Consider the following 16,363-nt stretch of genomic DNA (forward strand, 5'->3'; position numbering starts at 1 on the left):
TTTACTCAAAGGTAAGTCCTGCTGAGTTTATTGGGGCTTACTCTTGGGGACAAGTGCACAGGACTGTAGCCTTCCTATGTCACGTGCAAGATGGCAGCCATAGTTTTGTATGTACTGCATCGGTGGTTCCCAAACTTGGATGTTACCGCGACACACCTTGTTCTCCCCAGTGGGTCACAACATGCTGCTCCATCTTGTGAGGTCCCGGAGGCTTCTTTCAGGCGGATGACCTCTTCTATTGTTTTCCACAAGTCTCAGAATGACCTATAAAAGCCTCTAAAAGTCATTTCCAGTTTTCAGAAGTCACTTCTAGTTTGACAGAAAGTGACTTCTAGAGGCTTCTGGCCATTCTGAAGACCACAGGGGTAAGTCAGGAGGGTTGCTGGCCTAGAAGAGATCTCTGAGGTTTCCTAATACTTCCAGAATGGCTCTGATTTGAAGCCACCTGGAAGCAAGGGAGGGTGAGAGGGCCCAGGTTGTGACCCACCAGACATAGGCCTGTGGCCCACCGGTGGGTTGCGAACCATACTTTGGGAAGCACTGCACTAAACAGTTTTGCAGGGTGGGGGGAGAGGGAGCGGGGTTGGGGGCCTGGCTTTGTTGAATATCTGAATTGATTTTGGTTCTTCTTCTTCTGCTCGCTAGGGAAGTCACTCCTAGAACTGGTGCTGGAGCAGTTTGAAGACCTCCTCGTGCGAATCCTGCTTTTGGCTGCCTTTGTTTCCTTTGTAAGTGGTGGTTCCAAGATTTCCCCTGCAGATTTGGGTGGTGATAATGGTGGTGGCAATGGTGAAAAAGCTACACAGGTGACATAAATATAAATTCTGTGGCTGCCCATCCAGTTTGGTTTGGAGAAGTGGTTGGAGAAGGATCCAAATCTGGATTCTGCTTTGAGTCCTGAGCTGGAATGTTTGAATTCCAAGCTATTCAAAATAACAGCGTGAGTGCACAATGCAATGGGACCTTTGACTGATTGCGGCTTAGGTTTGAAGCCTAAACCGATGATGTCACTTCAGGCCATGACATCACTTTCAGATTAATGACATAACTTCTGGCGGGTCCCGACAGACTGTCATTCTAAAAGTGGGCCCCGGTGCTAAATCATTTGAGAATGACTGCCTTAGGTGTTTAGATGTTACAGGTTTTCTGCAATGAATGATGTACTGATAAGAGCTAATGAAAATGTATGTACATTTTTGGAGACACTCTGTATAATAGGAGGGCTGTTTCTAGAATCACTGCTGTCAGGTCTTGAAAGTTTCAGTGCACTGACGGGTTGACTTTCTTTTCAATGCTCTGAGTTGGTTGTTGCCTGCCTCCATGTTGGGTGTTGTGTTGAGCCACAAGAGCCTCTCCTGATTCAACACCGCATGGCTCATCCCTTCCCACCAACTCATTTGGGGTTTAAGAGACTGTGTTTCTGAAGGATGTGCTGCCCACTTGGTCTCCGGCTCCCTTGCTGAGTGAGAGTCATGAGTAGATAGACTGCTGTGGGCCTTGGTGACTCATCCAAAATCGTCTCTCTGCAGTGAGGGTCTATATGTTCTTGAAAGCAAACAGATCATCTTGGTGAAGCTGCTATGTGTTTCCTACCTATCCGGTGGGGATGACTCACTTTCAGGAGGAGGGTAAAACAAGTTGGCATGTCTAGGCCAAGGCTAGGATGGAGCCCTTGGCCCTGACATGCTTGCTTTCCAACAGCGGGGTGGGGGAGCATTCAGTGATGTGATTACCCACAAGTGGGAAGCTGTCTTGCACAGGATGAGGCCCCCTGTTGATCTCTCTCAGCACTATTGAGGCTGGCTGGTGGTGGTGATGGGGAATCTTCATCTGCCCTGCCTGGAGATGCTACCAGGGGTTGACCCTGCGACTTTCTACATGGTTGGTTGGCAACCTTCAGTCTCGAAAGACTATGGTATAAGCCTACAGCACCCGGTATTCCCAGGCGGTCTCCCATCCAAGTACTAACCAGGCCTGACCCTGCTTAGCTTCCGAGATCAGACGAGATCAGGCTAATAATGACCTGTCACCTGACCTGGAAGGACCCCTTCTGATCTCTTGCTGTGCGGACCACCTTATCAACTGTATGGGGCTGTTGCTCATTGGCAGAGGGTCTGCCCTGCTTTGACCTCTGTCTTCAGCATCTAAAGGTAGGCTGGGAAATGTTCTGTCTGAAACCCTGTAGAGCTGCTGCCAATCAGTGTAGGCAAGACTAAGCCAGGTGGCTCAATGGCCTGGTTCGGGATACGTAACTTCATCAGGAGCATCTTTGGCCCAGTGGGAGAGCAAGTCATTTGCATGGAAGAAGGTTCAGTGCCTGATATCGCCAGGTCAGGCTGAGAAGGACTTCCTGCCAGTGGTGTGGCTAAGGCACCTGCTGGTGCAAAAAGTTTTTTAATATCCCCCAATTTTAACACCCCCTGTACAACATCTTAGGGGGGCACTGGGTACTTTCTGAGGCCTCGGGTACCAGGCCTTGAGGGTGTGTCTCAGAGGCCTTTGAGAGGCACTTCCAGAGGCCTCTATTACCTCAAGACCTGGTACCTGTTGCAATGTACCCACACTCCCTTAGCTAAGCCGCTGCGTTCTGCCTTGCTCAAGTACTGTCATTCAGTGCAGATTACTGAACAAGGTGGACCAGTGATCTGACTTCGGAGGAGGCATTTGTGAGAAAGGAGGTGTCATCCCATAAGTAACCCAGCGGATCGAACAGTCGTCTTGGGGGAGGGGGGGCTTCCCCTTTTTCTTTTTGCATGTTGCTGTTTTGCCTTTGCATCAGTGGAACTCCTGGCTGAATTTGATTTCATTTGCAACATCTCCTGAAAATGCAAAGCGCCTTCTGAAAGCCGGGATCCTGCGTGCAAACATCTGCATCCCACGGTGGATACAACCCAGTCAATGGGGATTCCTCCCTGCCTGATCTGTTTGCAGAAGAGTCATAATGAGGACATGGCCGTGAGGGGTACCCACATTAGCAAAGCAATATCTTAGTAACATCACGACTAATCTGGTGACAGGTGTGCAGCCCTTGGAGCGGTGGGCACGCCCCTTCCTCGAACAGCCCTTACTTCTCCACCAGGGGACTCTAGCCTGGTGCTAGAGCATCTGCTTTTCATTTAGATGGTTCCCAGTTCCTGGCAGCATCTTTGGTTTGGTTGGCAACCTTCAGTCTCGAAAGACTATGGTCTAAGCCTACAGCACCCGGTATTCCCAGGCAGTCTCCCATCCAAGTACTAACCAGGCCTGACCCTGCTTAGCTTCCGAGATCATGGTATAAGCCTACAGCAACCGGTATTCCCAGGCGATCTCCCATCCAAGTACTAACCAGGCCTGACCCTGCTTAGCTTCTGAGATCATGGTATAAGCCTACAGCACCCGGTATTCCCAGGTGGTCTCCTATCCAAGTACTAACCAGGCCTGATGCTGCTTAGCTTCCGAGATCATGGTCTAAGCCTACAGCACCAGGTATTCCCAGGCGGTCTCCCATCCAAGTACTAACCAGGCCTGACCCAGCTTAGCTTCCGAGATTAGACAAGATCAGGCATGTGCAATGACAGCATCTTTGGCCAAGCTAGGAAAGGCCCCTACCTGACATCCTGGAGGGATTTTCCAAGTTAGTGTTGGGCTGGGTCAGGGGTCGGCAACCTTAAACACTCAAAGAGCCATTTGGACCCATTTTCCAGAGGAAAAAAAACCTCAGGAGCCACAAAACCCTTTTGACGTCTAAAATGAAGATAATACTGCATATATAGTTTTTTTTTTTCACCTTTATGCTCTTATAGGTCCCATTTTTATAATGTAGCCCCCTCTTGTAGCTTTTAGTTTTGTCATACATTCTTGTCCTGTGTTTTCAGACGCCTGGTCCTCTATGGTGTTTTGCCTGATTCCAAGGCCATTCTCTGCCTGGAGAATTAGGCCCACTTTAAGCAAATTAGCTCCCCTTCTTTCTCCCAACAAATGACCCTGGTTCTGCCCTGCAGTCCTGCTGGACCCCACCTCCAGGGTAGCTCGCCTGTTCAACCTACAGAGGTCCTCTCTCTTGCCAGCAGCCTCCCACCACTACAGCAGACCCTGGGTCCTCAGCAGGTCTTGGGCACAGCAGCCACACACCAAACTCCAGTGTCTCCAGCAGTCCATTAGTCACAAAGTCAGTCAGAGCATCCAGGGCAGAGTCCAAAGTCAATAAGCCAAGTCACAGTCCAAGGTCAGATTCCAAAGTAAGTCAGTCAGAGTATCCAAGTCAAAGTCAATAAGCCAAGCCAGTCAGTCTCCTACCTCCAACCTGCACTCCTTCTCCAACCCACACCCCCTTCCTCAGGTGCTCCTTATATCCCTGAGGGCCCTATTGCCTTCCAGTGGCTGCAGCTGTGCAGCACACTCTGCTGGATGCCCAGGCCTTACCCTTAAAGGGGCCACTGCTGACACCACATCTACCTCCTCACCAGATCTTCCAGGATTCCAATACATATGGCGGTTATGACATCTGCTTATCTTACATGGATACTAAAGAACTCCCCTCCCCCCTCCCCCCCCTTCCAGAGGCACCCTGCTGGAAGGAAAAAAGGACACAGACTCCAGAGGTGGGGAAGAGAAGAAGGGAGGGCAGCCACAGGCCAGCTTCTGCCCTGCCTGCCTGCCTGCCTGCCCTCCCTCACTCAGGTTGCAACTCTCTCCACACTATCCTGGGAGTAAGCCCCATTGACTACAATGGGACTTCTGAGCAGACCAGTTGGTTTGAGCTCTCAGGCTGCAGTCCTCGCCACACTTTCCTGGGAGGAAGCCTAACTGACTACTTGTGAGTAGACCGGCATAGGAGGGGGCTGAGGCTGCAGCCCTCCACACCTTCCTGGGAGGAAGCCCCACTGACTACAGCGGGGCTTACTTGTGAGTAGACCTGCACAGGAGGAGGCTGAGGATACAGCCCTCCACACCTTCCTGGGAGTAGCCCAGGGACTACATTGGACTTGCTCTGGAACAGACCTGCGCAGACTCCCACTCACCCGTCCTTGCGCTTGGCCTTGAGCAGGCTTCAAGGCTGCCATCCCAGGCACCCTTTCCTGGGAGTAAGCTTCATCCTCTGTAATGGGGCTTACAACTGAGTAGACACGCATAGGAGCAGGCTCCACAGCTGCAATCCCAGGCACCCTTTCCTGGGAGTAAGCTTCATCCACTGTAATGGGGCTTACTACTGAGTAGACACACAGGATGTCTCCTCTGCTGTGGAGGAAAAGCCTCTCCTTGCACTGAGTGGGGACCTGCTCAGGGAAAGGCGGGCTGCAAGGGCTTGCAATGGCTGAGGAGGAAGGCGGCTCAGGATTGGCTGGTGGTCAGCCAGTGAAGGGCCCTGAGCCATTCCAAATGAAAAAACCAGGAGCCTGCTGGATGCTGATTGGCTGAGCCTGCTGGAGAGTTGGGGAAGGGAAAAACAGGGAGCTTAAGCCTGCAGAGCGGCAAAATTGAAAAGGGAAACCAATGCGGGGCAGGTGGGGGTGAAGGGAGAGGAGGGCAGTGAGCTCAGGGAGCGGAGGGAAGCAGCCCGCCCTCCCAGCACAGGTGCCTCCTGTCACACTCTTTGCCACTTTCACCTGGAGGAGCCGCAGCAGACAGCTGAAAGAGCCGCATGCGGCTCTAAAAACGCAGGTTGCCGACCCCTGGGCTAGGTGGACCAGTGGTCTGACTCAGTATGTGGCATCCTATGTTCGTAGGCAGGCTCTGGGGATCCTCCTAGAAAGTGTGTCGTAGAGACATACTTTTCTTCAGTAAGACTTTGTGATCAAAAACCAACTGGGGTTGAGTTTCAAGTTAGTGAGGAAGGATTAGAAAGGGCCAGAGGCCAGAACAGCCAAAGACAGGTAAAGGTCCAAGGAGACGAGAGCAGGACCTTCAGCCGTGTCCTCAAACTAGCTAGTAAACAGGGCGTGGCCCCTGGACGTCAGTTGTTGGAATACTCAGGGAGGGGATTCACCCTAGGGGCTGCATTCCTCCAGTCTTGCTATGGGAGAACTGGGAGTGCTGGATGCAAGTCTTGAGTGCTGGGAGTCCTAGCTAGAGACCTTCCCCTGGAGCCTCAAGGGGATGTCTAGGCAGCATGGCTTCTCAATTGCCAAATGCCACATGTTAAATAGGGCTGTAGCTCTGCCCTGGAAGTCACCACTGGTACTGTGATGCCCTTGCATCAAAATGGTGGGCGTGACACCGTCAACAGCATCGAAAGCGAACGTGTGGTTGTGAATGCCCTGGGCCAATGTGCAGGAAGTCATTTTGTCCATTGCCAGTGGACGACATGTACCCATAATCTGAAAGGGATTAAAAATGGGACAGGAAGTTTCGTAACGCCTTGATAGGAATATTGGATGTAGCACATTCACTATGGGGAGGGGGTTCTTCGGACCCCTTTGAAAGGGAACTCTTTGGACCCTCTTTGTATTGTAGGGCTGCAAAAAGTATAGGACAGGATGACCAAAATGATAAGGGGCCTTACACTTTTGGGGCTTCTGGATGTTGACTGGGGGATAACATGCAACATGAGAGAAGCTTTAAAAGGCATGTGTGGCACAAAGAAGATATTGAGACACAACAATCTTGTTCTCTTCACTTCTCAACATGTCCGGTTGTGGTGCTCCAAGAGAGACCCCCCAGAATGGGCTAAACCTGCCTCAATCAGGCTTAATGACCCTCACTGTTTTATTTAAGATTTTTATCTTGTCGGATTTTTCCTCAAATGCAGTAATATCCAGTTCTCCTTGACATCCCATGAGAACATAAGAAGAGCCCTGCTGGATCAGGCCATAGGCCCATCTAGTTCAGCTTCCTGTATCTTACAGCAGCCCACCAAATTCCCCAGGTAGCACAAAAGACAGCAAGAGTCCTGCATCCTGGTGCCCTCCCTTGCATCTGGCATTCTGACAGAGCCCATTTCCAAAATCAGGAGGTTTCCCCCCTCTCCTGTTTGTGGAATTGCAACATTTTACGTAAAAACCATTAGCCCTGGTGGGCTTCCTCTCCCCTCTCCCTCTTTGTTTCCTTATTAACCACAATTACTTAATCTGATAAAATGGAAACACAGAAAGTTGAACAGCCCGGTTGGAATTAAATAATGCTGTGCAGCTCGGTCTGTTCCTTTTTCCAGCGAGCCATTAACTCAACGGGCACCAGTTCCTTTGCTTTCAGTGCGTCTTCCCACCTGAAGAAGGCAAATTATAAGTTTTGCCACTACCTGATGCTGGGAAAAACCTGTCTGAAGGGCAGGGTAAAAAAATACATCAAATAATAACAGATAATTAAAGAGATTTCTGTTTTGCCAACTGCTTTCAAGTACTTCCCTCTCCAGCAGAGGCCTGGAGAGATTCCTCTGTTTTGTGAAGGTCTGGGGTTTATCCATGGCTTCTCACCACCTGGGAAAAGTCCTTTTGGTAGAGGAATTTGGTGTACTCCCAACCGCCCACCATTTATTTCTCTATGCCAGTTTTAATCCTCAATTTTCAGATTACTCTTGCAAAGCTTTCACAGTGCAATTTGCAATCTGGGGTGGTCACAGGGTGTTCTGGGCACACGGGATGGGGAGGGGACTGCCTTCACGTTCTTGTGGTCATCCAGGAGGCATCTGGCTGGATGATATAGGGAGACAGGGTGCTGGACAAGGTGGTTTCATCTGGTGACAACAGATTTAAATTTAAGTTCATGGAGGATGAGACTAGCAGTGGCTGTGGGGAACCTCCAGGTACAGTGGCAGTATTTCGTCAATTACCTGTGACTAGGGGCAATGGCAAGGGAGACAGTTGTTACCTTCATCTCTGCTTGAGCATTTAGGAGGCATCTGGAAGCACAGAAGAGGGCAACTAAAACGGTTAGGGGGCTGGGTAACCTTCCTTATGAGGAAAGTCTACAATGTTTCGGGCTTTATCGTTAAGAAAATAGGCAAAATAGGATGAGGGGGTGAAGGGGAAAAACGCAATGAGGTTTATGAAATTATGCGCAAATTGAAGAGAGAGAGGTTTTTTGCTGCTCTCACAGCACTAGAGCCAGGCTGGGTCAACCCACAAAACTGATGGGCAGGAGAGTCAGGATGGACAAAGGGGAGCGCTTCTTTGCATAACAAGTAATTAATCTATAGCACTCACTGCCACAGGATGTGGTACTGGGCTAAGGTGGTTTCAAGAGGGGATTAAATGAACACATAAAGGAGGGAAGGTCTGTTAGTGGCTATTTGCCCTGATGATTGAATGGAACCTCCATATGCATGAGCAGTGTACCCCTAAATATCAGATGCTAGGGACATACCTTCATCTACTGCTTGTGTACTTCCTAGAAGCATCTGGATGGCCACTCGGGAAAGCAGAACGGTGGCCTAGATGGTTCATTAGGGTTGTGTTCATGTTGCTGTGAAACATGTACATGATTGTCTTGCCCTGATAGGTGGCTGGTTGTTTGCTGGATCCAGCCCCACCAAAACTACCTGCAAGGAAATCAGGGCCTGGCATAGTAATTGCTACAAAATATTTTGTAGTATTTACTCCACAGGAAATGAAACAGGCCAGCCTCCCTGAAGGTCAACATGGGAGGGGAACCTCTGCAGATAGCTTTTGATTGATGGCAAAAAGTTCCTCTCCTGTTGCCACAATTACCACTGGGCAGCTTGGCACACAAACAGCCAGGCGAGGTCAGGGCAATGGATGTGGGCTGGTTTCATGCTTGTGCTTCAGGGCATATCAGCATGACTACCCAATGAATTGCAAAGGATTGATGAATCTTGACACGTGATGGGTGTCAAATTCAAAATGACAGTCCCTGACTTGGCATGTGTGAGTTACAGCTAAATGTGATTTTAAACTACTTTATTTTTTGGCAGATGGTTTATTCCAAGGGAGCATTTTTATAAATTATAACCTTTTAAAAAGTGTACTAGGTAGGTGATATAGGTGGTATAGAGCAGATGTACCCACAGTCATTACCCAGACTCCCTTTCAGCCCAGCCGAATCAGCTTCTAGTGACCAATATGTAGAGGATTTTTTTGCTGGATTGTTTTGTTCTTTTACAAAAAATGAGAAGTGCAGAAAGCAGTATTATACGTTTTTATTTTGTTATCACCCAAAAATTACAGCTCCTAGGTATAGCCATCCTGAGAATGGTACGGGATAGAGCAGGGTTTCTTAAACATGTTTAAACATTGAGGAGGGGCTTGCCCATGCTTTGCAAACAGGAAGGTGATCAGTTCAGTGCTTGACAGTGTTTCTGGGTAGGGCTAGGAAAGCTCGCCCATCTGAAATCCTGATGGCAGAATTGCTGCTACCAGTCAGTGTGGACGATGGTGGACTAAGGGTCTGACTTGGTAGGATGCAGCTTCCTTATGTTCACTTTTCTTCCTTCTGCAGATCTTGGCCTGGTTTGAAGAAGGTGAAGAAACCACCACGGCCTTTGTGGAGCCTGTGGTCATCATCATGATTCTCATCGCCAATGCGGTGGTGGGGGTCTGGCAGGTACAGAATGTTCATTCGCCTCCTGACATTTTGGACCGTACGGGAATGCCAGAGGACTTGGAGAAGTAGTTAGCAGTTGGAGTGCTTCCTCTTCCTATTGCATAATGAGTTTCTCAGATGCTAGATAAGACCGCAGGCAAACAGGTTAAGCCAGGTCAGTTTCTCCCTTAATAGGGCTGCAAAGTTAAGTCCAGTCAATTTCTCCCCATCTGAAGACTGAGACAGGCATTGTATCTCCAAGATAACTACAGCCAGTAAAACAGTTCTGTAATAATAAAAGATATGGAGCGGCACCGACTGCAAAATCCGCTCTGTGATGGTTCCTGCCCACCCCAGATCTGTCCTGAAGTCGGAGGCATGGAAGGAAAAAGCCTGATCAACTTTTTGGAAGGGCAACTGTGCTTTAATGTATTGACTCACAAAATGGTTGTATTGTCCTCAAACAAATAAAATGAACAATTAAAGCGCTCCAAGATGAAATTATAAAAAAAATTGCCATCATAAACTCTGTGTTGTGGCGGAACTAAAAGAACTCATAAAAAAGAAAAAAGAAGCCCTAACTCATAAAAGCTAGTTTGCAGAAGCTGGACAGAATAAAAACATCTTCACCTGTGTATGGAATGACTTTGGTGAGGAGGAAGCCAAATAGACCTCTGAGGTTATAACTGAGAAGGCCCTGTTTTTTGTGGATGCCAATATGTTGTCCAAATCCAATTATTAGCCCATATCAACTGATCTCAAGTTCTGGGGAAGGTTCATATGGGGTGGAGGGTACTCTCTAAGATGCAAAGATTGTTCGTGCATTATCTCCCCCCACCCCCAAGTGACTGCAAATGGTATCTGTCTTTGCTAACTTCACAGGAAAGGAACGCTGAGAGTGCAATTGAAGCCTTAAAGGAGTATGAACCAGAAATGGGAAAGGTGATTCGGGCTGACAGGAATGGAGTCCAAAGGATTCGAGCTCGAGACATCGTCCCGGGAGATATTGTGGAGGTGGCAGGTATGAAGCCAATTCAGAGGGAGATGGTGTCATTGTGAAGCCAATTCAGAGTGAGAGTAGGAAGTGCTACTTCCTGCCCTTTCTTTGGTGTCTTGTGGGTAAAATGGAATGAAATCTCCTTAGGTTGGGACACAACTCTTGGTGAGATTGTACCTGTGGCTGCATTGAGATTCTTTGGGGAGGGTACCAATGTGTAGGAGAACATGTGAGCATTTGTAGAACACTATCTGATCAAAAGCATGAGCACCTTAAGATTTCTCTTTTGCAGTATCTTATCCTTGCACATGTGAGTGTAGATCAGGGAGGAAAAGATACAGAAGAACTGAAAGCTGTAGCAAACACCCCAGCCTAATTTTGGAATTTAGTTTTAGAAATTCTCCTAGTTAAACTGAAATTCACAAGGAGTGGAACTCAGAGTGTAGCCACAGAACAAGAGGAATCCTCTTGTCCTGTGCTACACCTCTCTTCTCCTCCTATTGGATTTCTGACACACATGCTACTCAATCACACAGTGCTTTGTCATCTGTTGCCCTTTTGATTGATTGCATATTTTGTTAATTTGATCTTGTTTTGCTGTATGTTGTAACCTGCCTCAGTAGTTCCTTTAATGGGGTAAAATTGTGAGATATAAATATTTTGCTAACAATAACCCCTACCCTCTTTGTAGTTGGTGACAAAGTGCCTGCTGACATCCGGATCATTGAGATTAAGTCCACAACCTTGCGAGTTGACCAATCCATTCTCACTGGTAAGTAGGAGGTAGTAGGTGGAAGCTGACACTATTGTCAATACTACCACAAAGCAACGGTGCTTAAACTTGCAGCTGCTGTGCCCCCGGAACACGGTCCCCATCTGTACTGCATCCGAGAGTTCCCCTTGGGCTGCCTTTTGGAGGACAGGGATGCCCTGGGCAGTCGTGTCATCGGCTTTGTGTCCCAGAACATAGTGCGATGGGACGTCTGGGCAGAAGCAATCTTCATACTCCCAAATTAAAATGTCACATTTTCCAATTTTCTCTAATAATCGGTATGCCACAGATCATATGTGAACTCAGTTTCAGCCTTTTTTTCTGGCCTGGAAGTCCCTAACTGCACATCTTGCTCTCCAGGTCAGCCTTCAGGGTAACCTGGAATGACTAAAGGTTTGAGGGAACAGTCCTTGAACTCCATTTCTAGGGAAAGTCTACACATGTAAGGTCTCTAGTATCCTCAGGAGCATATGGTCCCGATTAGTAATTAATAATTTATTATTTATTCCTATGTTATTTCCTTCTAGATCTCTTTTTTGTCGAGTGGGTCATGATGGATTGTCATTTTAAAAAGTGGGTCCCGGTGCTAAAAAGTTTGTGAAGCCCTGAGCTAGTGTATGTACAGTGTGTTGAAAACCAGTGATTTTCAAGCGGTGTGGTGTGGCACATGGATACGTGGTGGGAGTTTGGCGCACAGTGGTTGAAAATCACTAAATTAACCTCTTCCGGGTTCTGTGGCTCTGTTTCTAGGGCAAGTGTTTGTAGTACAGACAGAGCCAGTGGAGGAAGAGGATTGGACAAGTTTCTGGAGGAAAAATCCATTACGGGGTACAAGCCATGATGTGTATGTGCAACCTCCTGATTTTAGAAATGGACTATGTCAGAATGCCAGTGCAAGGGAGGACACCAGGATGCAGGTCTCTTGCTATCTGGTGTGCTCCCTGGGGCATTTGGTGGGCCGCTGTGAGATACAGGAAGCTGGACTAGATGGCCCTGTGGCCTGATCCAGTGGGGCTGTTCTTATGTTCTTAACTACAATTCCCAGGAAGCCTTGCAGGTCTCTTGTTATCTGGTGTGCTCCCTGGGGCATTTGGTGGGCTGCTATGAGATAAAGGAAGCTGGACTAGATGGGCCTATGGCCTGATCCAGTAGGGCTGTTCTTATGTTCTTAACTACAATTCCCAGGAAGCCTTGCAGGTCTCTTGTTATCTGGTGTGCTCCTTGGGGCATTTGGTGGGCCGCTGTGAGATACAGGAAGCTGGACTAGATGGGCCTATGGCCTGATCCAGTGGGGCTGTTCTTATGTTCTTAAACTACAATTCCCAGGAGGCCTTGCAGGTCTTGTTGTCTGGTGTACTCCCTGGGGCATTTGGTGGGCCGCTGTGAGATACAGGAAGCTGGACTAGATGGGCCTCTGGCCTGAGCCAGTGGGGCTGTTCTTATGTTCTTATGATTGCCCTAGAAGCAGAGCCACAGACAGTGGCATAGCCAGAGGGGGTGCCAAGCACCAAGATTTGCAGGGAGCCTCACCGCAGCATGCAAGCAACCCCTCTCCCCTTGGAGCTGTTCCTGGAAGAGGGGCATTCACCTCTGTTTTGCTCCCCCCACCTGGAATGGCTCTGAAGAGGAGGAGGGGCTGCTTGCATGCTGCAGTGAGGCTTCCTGCAAAACTTAGTGCGTTGCGTCCTCTCTAACTATGCCACTGGCTGCAGAACCCGGAAGAGTCTCCCGGAAGCTGGACGTGACATTGCAAAAGACCATAGAGAAGACCACAGAGGTCAATGCGCCATGAGAAGAAAAATGTTGAAAATGGCTGCCTTATTCCAGGTTTGCCTTCTTCCTTCCTAGGTGAATCCGTATCTGTCATCAAGCACACAGACCCCATTCCTGACCCCAGGGCTGTCAACCAGGATAAAAAGAACATGCTTTTTTCAGTAAGTGTTCTCACGCCTGCCAGCTGCATCTTGAAAGGCCTTTGCTGGTGGGGAACATCTTGGCAGGAGTCCTGTAGATAAACACATTCCACTTTGCAGCCTGCCTGCTTTTGTGGGATCGCCCGACGAAACCGGTGGCAGGGTTCGGATGTCTTGGCAAATCATGAGAACAAACCGCTGTGGGGCTTGAGCTTGCATGTTCCCACCCGCCCCTCCACCTTCTTCTCTCCTTTGCAAATAAGAGGCAGGGATCAGAAGCTACCCTTTGTGGTAGGGAACAAACGACAGTTTCCCACCATGTCTGGCTACAGGGAAACTGGTTTGTATAAACTGCGATTAGTTAATGAACCAGGATCTGAGACCAGGATGTGACAGAGGCACGAATGCCCATGCTGGGCCTTTATAGGGCTTGGTGGACAGGGATTGGTCAGCTAGCGGGTTTCTCAAACAGAGAACTGCAGCCTAGAAGGTACCCTCGAGGTCCAGAGCTCAGTCTGCCAGACTGGTGGTTGGGGTGGGGGGTAGCCTTGGTTCAACTGACTGACACCCACATCCTTGCACAGAAGGGCTGGCACGTGTGATGCTTTTCCCGAACACAGCTGCCTGCATTTGGTTGTTCACGTGGATTCGTTTCTACTGTACCTGGGCTCCTCGACACAGACTGTGCCCTCATTGAGTGGGATGTGTGAATCGTCAACATACTTGTCCTTGCGTATGCAAATGTCCAATAGTTATTTGCTTGGTCCTTTTAAAAACTCAGTTAAATCTTTGACAGCCGCGACTGGGATGTGAGCTTGTGTCACTCTTTCCATCTCCACCCAGCGGTCCGCTGCCTAAATCTTTAGCCCCTTTAATTGTTCTTGTGTCACACCACTCCTTACGTCTACCTCAGAATGTTAGATCCAAGGGAGGACACCAGGATGTGGGTCTTTCGTTGTCTTGTGTCTCCTGGAAGCATTTGGTAGGCCACTTGGTGAGATCCAGGAAGCTGGACTAGATGGGCCTTTGGCCTGATCCAGTGGGCCTCTTCTTATGTTCTTAAATTCAGTGGCGTAGCTGGAAGGGGGTGGAGCAGCCAGTCCGGCAGGGAGGCTCAGTGGGGTGGGCAAGCGGCCCCTGCCTTCGGAGCCATTCCCAGTGGGGGGAGCAAAACGGAGCCATATGGCTCCGTTTTGCTCCCTCCACCGGAAATGGCCACGAAGGGAGGGGCTGCTTGCCTGCCTGAGTGCTCCGCCCCCTCCAGCTACGCCACTACTTAAATCCTTTTGCTCTCCCAGAGCCAGAACCAGCTTCTAGTCTGGGCCTTCAAAGACCTTTGTGGTTTTGCCTCATCCACCCTTTCTGTTCTTGTCTCCCACTACACTCTCGCCTAGCAGCACTACCAAGTCCCACATCGTCTGGAGCGTTGCCACTGTGATGTTGTGCAACGTCAAGATGTCACTTCTGGGTCCTTGCTGAGCGTGAAGAAGGAGGAGGCCATGGTGGCTGGGTTGAGAAGTCCCTGTGCCAAGCATGAAGGGCGGAGGCCACGGCAGTGGCAAAAGTGGCAGTAGTGGTTTTGCAATCTTACTACCGCCCCATATCTTCTCCTTTCAAAAGGAGAAAAAACAGGGAGGCAGAGACATCAAAACACAAGGAGGGGCAGTGACCTCTACCTACCTGTGACCACGTTGGTGGTGCTGCTGCTTTTCCTGCTGCCGCCTTCTTGTCTGGGCCTCATGGCATCCGAGGCTACCTGCCCCACTGCCCCCACTTGCTACGCCACAGCACCTGCCTGCGACTTTAGCTCCTGAACCCTCTGAAGGTTTTCTGCTACCGGAAATGACTCCGCTCTTTCTCCATCATTGCCCCTGACGTTGAAACTGCCTGCCAGATAACTTGTGGAGGGCTTCTTCACTCGCTTCCTTCAAATTCCTTCTTAAAACCCATCTTTTCCTATTCTGTGTTTGGCTCAAAGTCGGAGTCTCCATTCCCTGCAGCGACAAGGTTATACCCCTGTGCGTCACACAATTGCACGTGCTTCCTTTGGTCCCCCACCCCTGCCACCTTTTCTCCCTGTGTTGATATCTAGATTGTAAGTCCCGTGGGGCAGAGACCTGCCTTCCAACACTATGTAAACTGCCCACGTACATGTGTGGTGCTGTGTGAATCAAGGTCATAGGGCTGTCCTGTTTCTTCTCCCTAGGGTACCAACATTGCTGCCGGCAAAGCGGTGGGTGTCGTCATTGCCACGGGGGTGTACACGGAAATCGGGAAGATCCGGAACCAGATGGTGGCCACTGAGCCCGAGAAGACGCCCCTGCAGCAGAAGCTGGACGAGTTCAGCCAACAGCTCTCCAAGGTCATCTCTCTGGTCTGCATCGCCGTCTGGGTGATCAACATCAGCCACTTCAGCGACCCCGTGCATGGCGGCTCTTGGTTCCGTGGCGCCATCTACTACTTCAAAATTGCAGTGGCCTTGGCGGTGGCCGCGATCCCCGAGGGGCTGCCGGCGGTCATTACCACTTGTCTGGCTCTGGGCACCCGCCGGATGGCCAAGAAGAATGCCATCGTGAGGAGCCTCCCCTCTGTGGAGACCCTGGGCTGCACCTCGGTTATCTGCTCAGACAAGACTGGCACCCTAACGACCAATCAGATGTCGGTTTGCAGGGTGAGTCCTGGGGCAAGTGTGGGCTCTGCTACAGCCCTACACTGTGTGCTCCCTTTGAGAGGGGAACATGGAGCATGTTGGGGTCTTGCTTGCTCTCTAACAGATAAAATGTGGCAGACAGCAGTTGGGAATGATCCTGGCTCTGTGCACGATTCTTCTAGTTGGTTCAGGTTGTTGCTTTAACAGATTCTTGGTTGTCTGTGTTTTCTTGAGTCGTTCCAGCAGCCAGACACACTTGCCCTCGTTTTGTGGATTTGTCCACTTTCCTAGCCTTCAGACTTGGAGCAGGTGTGAAAACCTAATGGTACGGCTCTCACAGGAGGACTGTACCACCACGCTCTTGCATATTAGAATTGGTTTTAAGGCACATGGCAGGGATGGAGGGGGCAAGCCTCTCCAGGGGATCAAGCTGGGCCAGCAGACGTGTCAATTACGCACAGAAAACAATCTCATTCTGTGACCCTGATAAAATTCTGCAGATGTGCAAACATTTTGAAACAAGGAGAGATGAACAGGTTTGCAGCTGCATCCTGACTGCTGGAAATGTTGCTTGG

At 49.6% G+C, this 16,363-nt stretch overlaps 1 protein-coding gene across 1 annotated transcript in view; it reads left to right on the top strand.

Annotated features, from left to right (window-relative positions):
- ATP2A3 (ATPase sarcoplasmic/endoplasmic reticulum Ca2+ transporting 3) overlaps positions 1 to 16,363 on the top strand; it is a 104,491-nt gene that overhangs the window by 37,704 nt on the left and 50,424 nt on the right. The window contains exons 3-8 of the mRNA XM_066635004.1: positions 646 to 728; positions 9,373 to 9,477; positions 10,339 to 10,477; positions 11,145 to 11,225; positions 13,074 to 13,159; positions 15,345 to 15,809. Of these exons, the coding sequence (XP_066491101.1) occupies positions 646 to 728; positions 9,373 to 9,477; positions 10,339 to 10,477; positions 11,145 to 11,225; positions 13,074 to 13,159; positions 15,345 to 15,809 (959 nt within the window). The remainder of the gene's footprint in view (positions 1 to 645; positions 729 to 9,372; positions 9,478 to 10,338; positions 10,478 to 11,144; positions 11,226 to 13,073; positions 13,160 to 15,344; positions 15,810 to 16,363) is intronic.

This window comes from Tiliqua scincoides, chromosome 8, assembly GCF_035046505.1.
Source record: "Tiliqua scincoides isolate rTilSci1 chromosome 8, rTilSci1.hap2, whole genome shotgun sequence".
NCBI lineage: Eukaryota > Metazoa > Chordata > Lepidosauria > Squamata > Scincidae > Tiliqua > Tiliqua scincoides.